This window comes from Anolis carolinensis, chromosome 2, assembly GCF_035594765.1.
Source record: "Anolis carolinensis isolate JA03-04 chromosome 2, rAnoCar3.1.pri, whole genome shotgun sequence".
NCBI classification, from domain to species: Eukaryota; Metazoa; Chordata; class Lepidosauria; order Squamata; family Dactyloidae; genus Anolis; species Anolis carolinensis.
This window is the reverse complement of record NC_085842.1, coordinates 45093754-45109054: the sequence shown is the minus strand read 5'-3', so window position 1 is coordinate 45109054 and position 15301 is coordinate 45093754. Positions and strand designations below refer to the sequence as shown.

The following is a 15301-nucleotide window of genomic DNA, read 5'->3' as shown; positions in this document are numbered from 1 at the left end:
TTGGAAGAAATCACATGGGCCATCTGGTGCAACCCTCCACCATGCAGAAAAAGCACACTCAAAGCATCCCTGACAGATAACCATTCAGTCTCTGATTAAAAGCCTCCAAAGGAGGAGCTTCCACTCCCTTGAAATTAGATGGAAATAAGAGATAGAGTTGAGTGCCATCAGGATACTGGTGCAATAAAATCTAAAATTCTGGATATCGTTTCCCAATTATTTTTTGTGTTAAAACAGCAAGCAAAGAGAAGTGAACCTGGAAGACAAGCAACTGAATACATCCTCGGAGTTTGCTGCTCCAAGACAGATTGGAACCATTGTAAAACTGCTCCATGAACCCAGAACCTTGCCCGAGATATGCATGCAGGAGACTGTCCAATCATTTCACCGAGCCGTTAAGGAGCCGTGGTGGCGCAGTCGGTTCAATGTGCCGGTTGAACTGCTGACCTGAAGGTTGCTGGTTTGAATCCATAAATTGGGGTGAGCTCTTGCTTGTCAGCTCAAGCCTATAACGGGACATGAGAGAAGCCTCCCAGCTAACACATCCGGGCATCCCTTAGGCAACGTCTCTCTAGACGGCCAATTCTCTCACACCAGAAGCGACTTGCAAGATGTTTTCAAGTTGCTTCTGACATGACTGAAAAAAAATCAAGCCCTTTTAAAGTAAAACTTTTAGGCAGTATGGAAAATTGCCTTGCCACGATAAGGCATTCACAGACACTGACCATGTCATGCAGTCCAAAGATAGTTTCAATTGCGGTGGCCAGACAATGTTTCCACAGAAACGTGCAAAAGAAAGCCCACAATGGGCTTTAATGCTCTGCGGTTTGTGTATTATTCACCATCTGGGCCTCAAACTGGTTGCAGAATTTAGTACTGTATGTAATCTGCACCGCGAAACCACTTACTTCAATACTGGTATAGAAACTGCATTAAATGGTCAGTGTAGATGTCTCCCAAGAGTCCCAGAGTTACAAACATCTCATAGTTAAGGGCCCTTCCACACAGCCCTATAACCCAGAATATCAAGGCAGAAAATCCCACATTATCTGCTTTGAACTGGATTATCTGAGTCCACACTGCCATATATTCCAGTTCAAAGCAGATAATGTGGGATTTTATTCAGGGACCTTAATTCTAAGGTTCAGTTGTATGTTTTCAGTTGTTCTTTTAAATTGTGAGCCACCTTGGGCCCCAGTTTTGAGGAGAAAGCGCTAAACCAAGAAATAAATGTCGTCATCATGATCATCTAGGTGACGTCAACAGAGTGACGTCAGCTCCAGGCCTCCCCTTTGGCTTTGCTTTCCGTCTCCAGCTTGAACGCTCCTTGGTCACTATGGCAACGGGAGCTCCCCGTCACGTGAACAGACTCCCGCCAGCCAGAGCGCCGGCGCCGGCTTGTTTGGCGACGTGGAAGCAAAGGAGGCGGCCGCGGCGCGTGCGCAGTCGGGCGCAGGGCGGCCGCGGCGCATGCGCGGTCGGGGCGATTCTCCTCCCTGAAGAGAGCAGTGGCTCTGTCCTGGTTCGTGCGGTTGGGTCTTCTCTCGCTTTCCCTGTGGTTCTGTCATGGCTGCCGAGGGCCAAAGGAAGGCGGCTTGAGGGAAAGGAGATGAGTTGGTTCAACGCCTCGCACCTCTCGACCTTCGCCAAGCAGGCCCTGTCGCAAGCGCAGAAGTCCATCGACCGGGTGCTGGACATCCAGGCCGGAGAGGAAGAGGAGGAAGGAAGCCTCCGGGCCAGGCCTGGAGAGGCGGGTGAGTGGATGGGAATGATACACGTAAACGGGCTCCAGGAGCCTTGGACCACAATCTGAGCATGAGCCAACAGTGTGATGCAGCATCTAAATAAACCAATGGGATTTTGGTCTGCATCAAAAGGAGTCTAGTGTCTGTATTAAGCATGGGCAAACTTGGGCTCTCCAGGTGTTTCGGACTTCAACTCCCACAATTCCTAACAGCCGATAACACCTGGAGAGCCCAAGTTTGCCCATGCCTGGCTAGATCGAGGGAAGTCATGGTGCCTTTGTATTCTGCTTTGGTTAGACCTCACCTGGAAAACTGTGTCCAATTCTTGGCAGAGGAGATATTGACAAGCTGGAAGGATAACTGAAATGATCAAAATGTAATAAAATATAATAATAATAATACAGTAGAGTCTCACTTATCCAAGCTAAACGAGCCAGCAGAAGCTTGGATAAGCGAATATCTTGGATAATAAGGAGGGATTAAGGAAAAGCCTATTAAGCATCAAATTAGGTTATGATTTTACAAATTAAGCACCAAAACATCATGTTTTGCAACAAATTTGACAGAAAGAGCAGTTCAATACGCAGTAATGTTATGTTGTAATTACTGTTTTTACGAATTTAGCACCAAAATATCACGATATATTGAAAACATTGATTACAAAAATGGCTTGGATAATCCAGAAACTTGGATAAGTGAGACTCTACTGTTATACATTATTATAATGGTATATTTATATTATATGTAATATTACTAATAATATTACAATATTTATTTATTTATTAGCAACATTTATATCCCGCCCTTCTCACCCTGAAGGGGACTCAGAGCGGCTTACAAATTACATTCACATACAATACATTATATTATTAGCATAGTACAATACTATCATTAAATAATTATACTGTACTATATCATTATATTGTAATATTATTAGTAATATTACATTTAATATATAATTAATATTATTAAATTGTATTATTATATAGTGTTATAGTAAGGTAAAGGTTTCCCCTGTCGTTAAGTCCAGTCATGTCTGACTCTGGGGGTTGGTGCTCATCTCCATTTCTAAGCCAAAGAGCTGGCGTTGTCTGTAGACATCTCCAAGGTCATGTGGCCGGCATGACTGCATGGAGCGCTGTTACCTTCCTGCCGGAGTGGTACCTATTGATCTACTCATATTCGCATGTTTTCGAACTGCTAGGCTTGCAGAAGCTGGAGCTAACGGTGGACGCTCACTCCGCTCCCGGGATTTGAACCTGGGACCTTTTGGTCTGGTAGTTCAGCAGCTCAGTGCTTTAACACACTTCGCCACCAGGGCTCCTTATAGTGTTATAGTACAATATAGTAATATATAGTGCTTATATTGTGCTATACAAATAATATAATATATTGTATGTACATACCCTGTTTCCCTGAAAGTAAGACATCCCCAAAAAATAAGACCTAGTAGAGGTTTTGCTGAATTGCTAAATATAAGGCCTCCCCTGAAAGTAAGACCTAGTAAAGTTTTTGTTTGGAAGCATGCCCGGCGCCCGTCAAACAAAACACCGTAGCATGCAGGGTTGGTAAATGTACATAATAATAATAATAATAATAATAATAATAATAATAATAATAATAATAATAAAAATCACACAGTCCTAGACACTTGGGAAGTGTTCGGCTTGTGATTTTGCGATACGAAATCCAGCATATCTATCTTGTTTGCTGTGTCATAATAAAATAATAATAATAATAATAATAATACATCACACAGTCCTAGACACTTGGGAAGTGTTCGACTTGTGATTTTGCGATACGAAATCCAGCATATCTATCTTGTTTGCTGTGTCATAATAAAATAATAATAATAATAATAAATACATTACACAGTCCTAGACACTTGGGAAGTGTTCGACTTGTGATTTTGTGATACGAAATCCAGCATATCTATCTTGTTTGCTGCGACATACAATAAAATAAAATAATAATAATAATAATTTTATTTTTATACCCCGCCTCCATCTCCCCAGAGGGACTTGGGGCGGCTTACATACCAGTTGTATATGTAAATAATGGCAGTAACAAGAAATTCTTGACAGAGGTCACGGTTTGTCTGGTTTAGTTATGTTGGTTTGTGATGACAACTACTGTACAGTATAGAATAAATGTTCATTTTTTTTGGTTCAACAATGAATATGAATTCTTCTTCATAGAAAAATAAGACATCCCCTGAAAGTAAGACCTAGCGCATTTTTGGGAGTAAAAAATAATATAAGACACTGTCTTATTTTCGGGGAAACACGGTATGGCTTGTAAGTCGCCCTGAGTCCCCTTCGGGGTGAGAAGGGCGGGATATAAATGTTGCTAATAAATAAATAAATAAAGGTCTGGAGCCCATGAATCCCTTAAAGAGGGATCTGTTTAGCCTGCAGAATAATAATAATAATAATAATAATAATAATAATAATAATAATAATAATCTTTATATTTTGTGCTATTTCCCTAGAGGGACTCATTCCATAAAAGGCAAACATTCAATGCCTGAACACAACAACAGTACATCCACAATAATGGAAATTGACAACTCAACATATAAAAGCAAATTATGACTCAACAACTAGAATTAAATTAAAATGCAACCTGTTATATCAAATATAAAAACAAAACATCGAACAGAAACATTCTTAGTTCCTTGGGGGCAAATAGATTGATCATTGCTCAAGATAGATGTCTATTGAGCTGGTGAGGCAGGAAGATTGAGAAGAGATATGACAGCCATGTATAAATATAATAATGATACTTACTTAGTTACTTAGGCGATCCCTTGTTGTCCGAGTATGATGGCCTTCCAAGTGTAGTGTCTTGACAGTGGATGTGTAGTGTCTTGGATTGTAGAGCCTTATTCTTGACCCACATATACTTCCTCAGTGAGGACATCAGTTTCCAAGTGGAAGGCAGTCACAGTCAGGGTTGACTTGATGTGCCTTCCCATTTGTTTCTCCCATTTGTCCACCATTCGTACCTCTTCAAATCCCACAGCACTGCTGGTCACAGCTCACCTCCAGCTAGAGAGCTTAAGGGCCAGGGCTTCCCAGTTTTCAGTGTCTATGCCACAGTTTTTAAGGTTACCTTTCAGCCCATCTTTAAATCTCTTTTCCTGTTCACCAATATTCCATTTAAATCTCTTTTCCTGTCCACCAATATTCCATTTTCTGTTCTTGAGTTGGGAGTATAGTAACTGCTTTGGGAGACGGTTATCGGGCATTCAGACAACGTGGCCAGTCCAACAGAGTTGATGGCATGGCAGCATTGTTTCAGTGCTAGTGGTCTTTACTTCTTCCAGCACACTAATGTTTGTCCGACTGTCTACCCAAGATACCCAGGATTTTTCGAAGGCAACGCTGATGGAATCGTTTCAGGAGTTGAGTGTGACGTCATACTTAATAATAATAATAGTAATAATAGTAATAATAATAATAATAATTTACTTATATCCCGCCCTATCTCCCCATGGGAACTCAGCAGTTTTCAACATAATAACAGACAAACATTTAGTGTCTATATAAACAAAGAACTAAAATGTATACAAAAACAATAATTAACAATAACAATAATCAACATTGTACAATAAGTAAAAAGATAGTGACACTAACTTTAAATAATTATCATTAAAACAGTTTAAAAGATGAGCTGAGGTACAATCTGTGAAAAGATGTCATAAGGAAAAGGGAACAGACTTGTTTCCTGCTGCTCTGGAGACTAGGACTCAGAGCAATGAATTCTAATTTAAAGAAAAAAAGAGAGTCCACCTGAACATTAGGAAGAACTTCCTGGCTGTAAGAGCTGTTCAGCAGTGGAATATGCTGCTTTGAAGTCCTTCTCTGGAGATTTTTAAGCAGAGACTGGATGGCCATCTATCGGGAGTGCTTTGATTGTGCATGGCAGAATAGGATTGAACTGGATGGCCATTGGGATCTCTTCCAGCTGCAATTCGATCTTCATGCACCTAATGGATATAATGGCTATGTTTTCTGGTTTCTAGAGATGCATTTGCATTGTTGTTGTTGTTGTTGTTGTTGATGATGATGATGATGATGATATTGATGATAATAATAATAATAATAATAATAATAATAATAATAATAATAAACATGCAAAGATACTGTGGGACTTCCGAATGCAGACTGACAAAGTTCTGGAACACAACACACCAGACATCACAATTGTGGAAAAGAAAAAGGTTTGGATCATTGATGTCGCCATACCAGGTGACAGTCGCATTGACGAAAAACAACAGGAAAAACTCAGCCACTATCAGGACCTCAAGATTGAACTTCAATGTCTCTGGCAGAAACCAGTACAAGTGGTCCCGGTGGTGATCGGCACATTGGGTGCCGTGCCAAAAGCTCTCAGCCGGCATTTGGAAGCAATTTCCAAATTATTGGGATCTGCACGCATCCTCTGAAAATACATCACACAGTCCTAAACACTTGGGAAGTGTTTGACTTGTGATTTTGTGATACGAAATCCAGCATATCTATCTTGTTTACTATGTTGTTGTGTGAATAATAATAATAATAATAAACTTTATTTGTATCCCGCCCCCTCTCCAAAAAGGGACGCGTGGCGGCTTACAACAAAAATACAATATACATAGTAATAGTAACAACCAAAACAACACAGAACAGCTAATACACTTTGGCACCACTGTAACTGCCTTGGCTCATGGCTGTGGAATCCTGGGAGTTGTAAATTTATGATCTTTCACAGAGATGGAACTGCAACTCACAGAATTCCATAGCATTGAGCCATGGCAGTTTCAGGTTTGAAGTGCATTAATTCTACAGTGTAGAACTCAAGGTTTTTCTCTTCTCTCCTCATTCCTCATCCTTATTCAGACCATTCTCCTATTATGCCTACAAGTCACTTCTGCGCTTTCAGATCACAGGATCTCCTTGGCATCTTTCGTTCAGAAGAGGTTCTTTGAGGCTGAGAGAATGTGACTTGCCCAAAGTCACCCTGTGAGTTTTATGGCCAAGTGGTGATTCAAACCCAGAATAATATAATAACAACAATAATAAAAATGCTTCTATCCCACCCTATCTTCCCAATGAGGACTCAGGGTGGTTCACAACATACAGCGGCAAACATTCCATGCCGTAAAGTGCAAACAAAAAAACCCCAAAAAACCATAAATCAAATAATAACATATTAGATTCAACATCAGAGAATTGTGAAACATTTGTCTGATAATAATAATAATACAATGCTCAAATCACCAATTCGGCTCCTACTCTGCCAGTTGAAGTGGCATTTTGGAATAAATGTTCAAAAAAGATTATGCTGCGAGGAATAGCTGAGATTTAACAGCAGCAAATTGTTCTTTCTTTCCACTGTGTGTAATTAGGAAAAAAAGATCAGCATAAGATGCAGGTTGAGTATCCCTTATTCAAAATGCGTAGGATCAGAAGTGTTTTGGATTTTGGCATATTTTAGTATATAGGCAGTCCCCATGTTACAAACATCTGACTTACAAATGACTCATAGTTACAAACAGGGGTGAGACAACAGGAGGTGAGAGAAATCTACCCCTTGGAAGGCAAATTCACTCCTAAAAAGGTTTTCATGGTGAAAGCTGTCTCCACTGAAGCTTTGTCGCCAATCCTTGTTTCAACAATAAGCCAAATTTTTCAAAATCCAATTATTACGGGGACAGAAATTGAGGTGAAATTTTCTGAACAGGGGCACAAACAGCAACACAAATCCCATAGGGGTGTTACCCTTCTCTATTCTGTCTAAAGCGTGTGTGTGTGTGTATGTATGTATTTATATTTAGTGTGTGTGTGTTTGGAATCTGCCTGTAGACACACACATCTGTGTGTGTTTATTTGCAAATCAAAAATTAGCTTAAAATATAAATTGAATGATTTTTATTTGACATACTTAAGGCCAGAAGTGTTTTGAATTTTGGGATATTTGCATATACACAATGAGATATATAAAAGCTGTGACCCAAATCTAAGTACAAAATTCAGTTATGCACCTTGAACACAAATAATTTTATACGCAATGTTTTTTGTGCATGAAACAAAGTTTATGTATTTTGAACTGCTAGAAAGTAGTGGTGTAACTATCCCACCCACCAATTTTGAAGCATTTTGAGTTTTCAAATAAGGGGTACACAACCTGTAATAGCTAAGAGTTTTTTTAATTTCAACTGTGTGCACAGTGTATATGCATGCTTCACCTTGTGTAATTAGCCCATAAATAATCAGCATAATATATTTCTTTTAGCAGTATATAGCTATGTTCTCCATAGCAACCACATACCTATTGCCTCTGCCCTGCTTTACATTCACTCACAGTGTGACGCTCATTGATATAGACAATTTTACCTAAATTGTCAAATTGTATGGTACACTACCATAATAGTAAAGGTCAGCTATGATTTTGTCTTCTACAACTTAGAAACCCCCTTCCCCAGATTTTGAACTACAACTTCCATCAGTGACAACCGGCATGGCCAATGATTAGGAATAATGGTGGTAGTATTTGACAGTATTTGGTGGCTAATTTATGCAGTTATTCATTCCACTTTACCTTTACTTTATTTGTTCATTTAGGATATACAAGCTAGAAACTTGAATGAATACTGATAAAAGGTTTAAGAGCTATAATGCATATTTCCTGTGCACTTGTGTCAGGGTGATACCATTTCTTATTGTGGGCCTAAAATCACAGAATGATAATTATTGAAATCCTGGATTCACATCCTTCATCAACTTTGTTCTTTTTCCTGTTTTTCTTCTTCACAAATTATCTTGTGCACCTTTAAACTGATCTATTTACTTTATCCTTGTGCTTTTTTCTCTTCCTTCTATCCTCACGCTTGTTTGTTTTGTTAGTCTCCAGATGGCTAATTCTGTTTCTTCAGTTGAGCTGTTTTGAAAGGTCATTTTTAATGGCAGCATTTGGCTGACAGTGGAAGAATGGCTGTTTAAAGAAGCAAGATGTACGTTGTTATATCTTGTTTGCACTCTACATTTTATTAGTATGTTGTGGGATGATGAATAAGCCTCCAGTAAAGATCTCATAACTAGCTCCACATTCTTTATTTCTGCAAGGTGTGAGGGAATAAAGTGATGACTACCATAGAGTATTTTGAGGGTTTTGCCCAATATCTACAGTGGAAACAAACCTGTGTTATTTAACATGAATGTGCAATGCATACATATTTTTACTACAGCTTCCTTTGATGTGATGTGTGTACATTTTGCAAATGTGTCAAAAATCCTACTCATTTATAATTTAGGATTGTCTTAGATCTATTTTGGGATTATAGCACTGAATATAAGCATAGCATTGTATTAGGACAGCGAAGAATGTTAACTTTTCTGTGTTCATGATGTTGGTATGATGGATTCTGGAATGTAACTGTACTCCATTTTAGATCATATCTAAGGGTACATCTTAACTGCAGAATTAATTCAGTTAGACATCACTTTAACTGCCATGGGTCAATGCTATTATTTATTTATTTATTTACAGCATTTATATTCCGCCCTTCTCACCCCGAAGGGGACTCAGGGCGGATCACATTACACATATTAGGCAAACATTCAATGCCTTTTAACATAGGACAAAGACAAACAACAACATAGCTCCGAGCGGGCCTCGAACTTATGACCTCCTGGTCAGTGATCCATTGCAGTTAATTGCAATGGCTTGCTCTCCCGTCTGCGCCACAGCCCCGGGCCAATGCTATGGAATCATAGGAGTTATAGTTTTGCAAGGTCATTTGCATTCTCTGCCAAACAGTCCTGGTGCCCCACCAAACTACTACTCCTAGGATTACATCTCCAGCTGCATTAATTCTACAGTGTAGATGAACCCCAAAATCAGAGTAGGTTCATGGTGAAAGGAGTAGAGGTTCCGTTCAGAGAAACCCTTCTTGAAGTTGAGGCACAAGAGTGGAGTAAGCAGGCCAGGGGGGTATAAAGAGGTCTAGACACCTTTAAGTGTATTGATGTAGGAAGTTGAAATAAGGATTAATACACAGTAGTTCTTAGAACTTGTCCAGATCTGTGTGAGCCAACATTTAAGTGCTTACTAGGCATGTGTTTTGATTAATTTATTTTTTTCAGCTATTCTAGTTACCGGATCTTAATTCCTTGTGTGCATATGCTATCTATTTGTTCTTGTAAACAGACCATTTCCTCTATGTTCCTTTGAAAAGGTTAGGATGTTTAATTAGGTTTTTTGGTGGTAATAGTGGAACGTGCCAATCTTTTGAAATACAAAAAGTCTCATTTATTTATTTTTTAAAAAATAAAGATCGACAGCAAAGAAGCAAAAAATAATATTTTGAATATAAGAAATACTCATTGCAAAGATGCTTAGGACATAGCATAAGGGTGTTATGGTAGCCAAACAAAGAGAAAAACTCTACTAAAGATCCTAACCTAAGTGAATCAAAACTCTGCATTGTATCCGAAGAAATGTGGTTTTTATTTTCCCCCAATTAATCTTAAAGTTACTATCACATTTTTTCTATTTTCTCCTTCCCTTTTCTTTTTTATTATATTGTATGAGTTTTGAGAGGGTATAATTGAAAGATCGCACCTGACACTGGAATAATGGATGAACAGTAGAATACTGGAGGGATTGTTGTGTCCTAAAGGAGGGATGGGTTATTGTAGAAGACTAAGTGGGTCATTCAGCCACCAGAGTCCTTGTTCCTACAGAAAAAAAGAATTGCCCAAAATGTCTTCTATGGGATATGGAGAAATGCTTTTGGGGCTTCCTAGCCCCTAGAGTAAAAAAAATGTTTGACACTTCAAGGCTCAGGGAGGTCTCCAAACATGTGGGAATGCTCTCAACACCCCTGGAGATCATTTTAGGCATTATGGAGCAAAACAAATTTTCTGCAAGATGCATTTTACCCACACTTTACAGACAGTACATATGGTAAACTCTGATTTATAGTTACACAGACAAACCTTGGGCTTGTGTGTTCTCTTTCAGCACTCCAGCGAGAAAGCTATTAGCTGGTTTAGTGTTCTATTTTAAATCTAAGATGTGGTCAGTTTTAAAGTTTCTTGAAAGCCAGCTTCATAAATATTTGAATAAGACTTCTTCCAGTAGATTATATTTAATTCTGATAAGACTGTAAACATTCGGTATTCTTCCAACTGCTTCTAGAAGGAAAGGTGAAAGCTTGGTTCCTCAGTAACATAGTTTATTGCAGTGCTAAATGTAGTTGACATCATCATGAACTACAAAAGACTTCTCTCCCAGTCCTTCCACAGTGTACATATACCTCCAAATCTAGTTTAGCTAGTAGGGCTTATACAAGGAATCACACTGAAATCATGGCAATGGGAAGTTATATTAAGGATCCTGTTAGCCAGCAGAATCCACTACTGTTTGAGAAATCCAAAGTCATGAGAAGTGGAACATTAAGTTATGCTTCTTTAGAGCTTATATATATAATGTGTGGTAAAATGTTGGAAAGCTCATTGCTAACAGAAAAGTATTGTGGTTAGATGCTACCAAACTTGCTGTAACCATAATTATATTCACTGTATGAGATTTTATTGGTGTTGGGTGCAGGGCTATGGTATTAGTACACCAAACCTTCGATTTTCACTTGAGCTCCTATATAAATGGCAAATATGTATTAACTAGTACTAACAAATATACCATAGTAAAATAGTAGTATAAGTTATTTTTCATCAGCACATGAACAATTAGGCTACTTAGAGTGATAGAACACAAAATATATTTTAAATTATAAAATGGAAGTAAACATTATATATTTACCATATATTGTTATATTTTTTCTTGTTGAAGTTCCATTGACCTGGCTGGATGATGATATGACTATTAGATAGTGCATATTTATCTAAATGCATGTAAAACCTGTTTCCTTTTTTAAAATTTGACTTTTCTTTCGTCATAGGAACCAATTCTCTTACAACTGGAGGTTGGGATACTTCAACATGGGGAGCCAACTCAACCGTAGAACCTCAAAGTCAGCCAATATCTTCTCCAACAGCCATCACCAAGCCAGTTAGGAGGATTGTGGTGGATGAATCAGATACCTTCTTTAGTGCCTTTCTCTCACCAACCGATGTACAGAACATACAAATAAGTCCAGTGGTATCTACACCACCCACCAAATCCCAGCGACCCAAAGAAGAAGTAAAAAACACAATACAGGACTCTCTTGATGCTGACCCGCCAGAAGCAGAGGATTTCCCTGTAACTTCAAATGTGGAACTGATAGACTTCAGTGATTCCCAGGAAACAGTAGAAGGAAATAATTCTGTTTCTATTACTGAAAATGTGTGTGATGAAAATAGTCCTAAAGATGACGATCAAACGGAATCTCCTGAAAATCCAAAAGAAGCAGACTCCACTGTTATGGTGAAATCCAGTTCAGGAAGCAATGGGCCTGAACTTAGGCCTGAACTCTCTGCACAATCTTTGTCTTCAGAGGCAAAGAATGTAGCTCTGGACACAAAAGAACGCAAAAGTGAGGATCGGCAAAGTAATACACCTTCCCCTCCAGTTAGCACTTTTTCCTCAGGGACATCCACAACTAGTGACATTGAAGTTCTAGACCATGAAAGTGTAATAAGCGAGAGCTCAGTGAGTTCAAGGCAAGAGGCTTCTGATTCAAAAGCTAGTCTTCATCTCATGCAAACTTCATTTCAGCTCCTCTCAGCATCTGCATGCACCGAGTATAACCGTCTAGATGACTTTCAGAAATTGACTGAAAGCTGCTGCTCCTCTGATGCTTTTGAAAGGATTGACTCATTTAGTGTGCAGTCTTTAGACAGTCGAAGCGTAAGTGAAATAAACTCAGATGATGAATTGTCAGGTAGGGGATGCACTTCGGCATCTGTCAACATCAGCACCCCTGTACTGAAAAGTGATGAGACAGAATCTGTGAAAAGCAAGCCTGATCAAATCCAAAATGAGTCTCTTGTGCTACCTGCAGAAGAAATAGAAATGGAGGAAAGTGGGAGAAGTGCAACGCCTGTGAATTCGGAGCAGCCAGATGTCTTGGCTGTTTCTTTACAGACTGATCAAAGACAGATACAGAAAGAGGAACCAGCGGTATTTCAGCCCAGCCCTGGAAAGTTAAGCAATGCAGAATGTGAAAAAGAAGAGCTGTGCAAGGTAATACCAGAATTGACCTTCATTGCATTTTACAGCTGCCCTTTCAAAGTATTAATTGGCCACCTAATGTTCCAGGGAAAAAAAGTATGGTTTTCTTGTCAAATGCAAACATTGATTTGATTGTAGGGCTGTTTCTGTAATGTCATTGAATGTAATGTACTGATTTTTGGGCATCTCTCTGCCTGCTATGAATACACTGTATAATATGTAATGAGGAAGGAGAAAATTGGTTTAGGTGCTTTATGGTATGATTACTTTTGCACCTTTACTCTTTATATGTCCACACAAGAGAATCTTGAGGATTTAAATCACTACTATCAATGCGGTGGTCTGTGGGCCAGGAAGCCATTAGAAGCCAATCCACAGAGAATTTCCAGGAAAGGAAGAAGTAGCTATAGCTTTTAGGGACAAAAGTAGTACTTGTCCTTGGAACACAGAGGATGGGGAGGTGGTGGCCCCCCCACATGTGACAACTTGAGAAGCACTGGATTAAGTTACCTCTAACATTAAGCCACAGCTGCTTCCATTTTGTTCAGGTGCACTTGTTTAAAATCTAGGTGAAATTATTGGTCTCTGAACATTATTCTGCTATAAATACATTTGGTCTTGATCTCGTTATAGATGTCACTTTATGTCCAGGCTGAGAACAATACTAAATTTGCACATCCCTACTGCTTCTTGCATGTCTTCAAAGCATTTTTGACATATGTCCATCCTAAGGCAACCCTATTTAGTTGTCACTGACTAAATAATATTTAGGAAAATTCCAAAACAGCAATAGCCTTGTAATATAAAATATGTTTATCTGCTTTATAAAATCGAGAATCTTTTAAAATGTGGTTGTACAGCACTGCCCAAAAAGACTTTATAGCCATTGGACTAGCTTTCTCACCTCCTGTTTGAAATGTTTTTCAGATTATTGATTCATTGATGGAGAAACTGGAAATGAGGGAAACTAGACTATTAAGTATTAGTAAAGAGAAGGCATCCCTAGAAGAAGCTTATGATAACCTTAAAGAGTAAGTTTCAGTGACTAATGTTTGTTTGGGATTTGTACAGACTAAATAAGAAGGTTGTTCAGTCCCTTGGTTTAAGAAATGCATCGCTCATTGTTCCTTTTTACATGATATCACTTATTATTTTTTATTTTAATGGATTGTAACAGATTATTTTTAAAAATCGAGAAGAATTGATTAATATCAATAAAGGGTATAGAACAAAATGGAATCTGTCTTAATAGTGACATGTTTGTGTGTTGGATGAAAATAAATAGGCTTGTTTCTTTTACTGATTGTTACAAATGGAAATGAAGAACTTGAGGTTAGATAAAGCTGTTCCAAGTTTTGACCCAGCTCTTGAGATACTTCCATTAATTTAGTTGCAGTTTGATTTTGACAACACCCAGGTTTATCAACAAGGAATGTGCTTTTAGGAATTTGATAAGAACTGGTGCCAGTTGTTGTTTACAAGAAGCGTGTTGAGGAAAATCTGACTTTGAAATAAATACTGTTGCATGGATGGAGCTCATCAGATCTGCTAGAATGAAGAATGTAGAGGCAATATGCATGCATTTTTATGCAAACATGTCAAACTCAAATTTCCCCTGAAGAATGTAAGCTACTTGCTACTATGTCTTGTCTCCTGGGAAGCGGGCCTATTTGTGTGAATGCAAGGAGGACAGTTGTGAGCATAAATATTGCATATGTGAAGTATGTTATTAATGATGTTTACATTTTATGCTTAGTGAAGTCTTCAAAATGAAGGAAGAGAACAGTAGCATTTCATCTCTTAAAGAGGAGTTTGCTCAGCGAATCGCAGATGCAGAGAAAAAGGTTCAATTAGCATGCAAAGAGAGAGATGCTGCTAAAAAGGTAAGGTAATTAATTCTTCCATGTATGAAATGTATTTTCTTTACAGTGTCATTTGGAAGTTTGTTGGAATCAAACTATGAGACCACATCAAGGCTGAGTTTTCAAAACACGCAGAACAAATGATTTGGATATGGTACAGGTGGAAGACGGATCAGGGGAATTTTGTCACTTAATTTTTTTAAAGAAAAGAAATAAGTTTGGTGTGGCTCCATTTTTCTTGGATGAATACCTATCATGATTGTCCCAATCAGCATGTTCAGTATTCTTCCAAATTCTGATATAAGTGTTTTTATTAGAGTAGTGATGAACCTTTTTGAGTGAGGAAAGCTTGCAGTACAACTATTAAGATATAAAACTAAATAAGAGAATGGATTATTTCTTATCCTTTTTAGGAAGTAAAGAATCTCAAAGAAGATCTAGCAACCAGATTGAACAGTAATGAAACTGCTGAATTACTAAAGGAGAAAGATGAACAAATCAAAGGATTATTGGAAGAAGGTGGGTATGTGGGAA

The 15301-nt window shown here is 38.4% G+C and overlaps 1 protein-coding gene across 1 annotated transcript in view; it reads left to right on the top strand.

The window, feature by feature from the left end:
• The first annotated feature begins 1453 nt into the window (after window positions 1–1453).
• Window positions 1454–15301, top strand: part of tmf1 (TATA element modulatory factor 1) — a 31421-nt gene continuing 17573 nt past the window's right edge. Inside the window, exons 1-5 of the mRNA XM_062969693.1 lie at window positions 1454–1754; window positions 11692–12917; window positions 13833–13936; window positions 14662–14788; window positions 15181–15286. Coding sequence (XP_062825763.1) covers window positions 1610–1754; window positions 11692–12917; window positions 13833–13936; window positions 14662–14788; window positions 15181–15286 — 1708 coding nt within the window. The 5' untranslated portion in view covers window positions 1454–1609. The remainder of the gene's footprint in view (window positions 1755–11691; window positions 12918–13832; window positions 13937–14661; window positions 14789–15180; window positions 15287–15301) is intronic.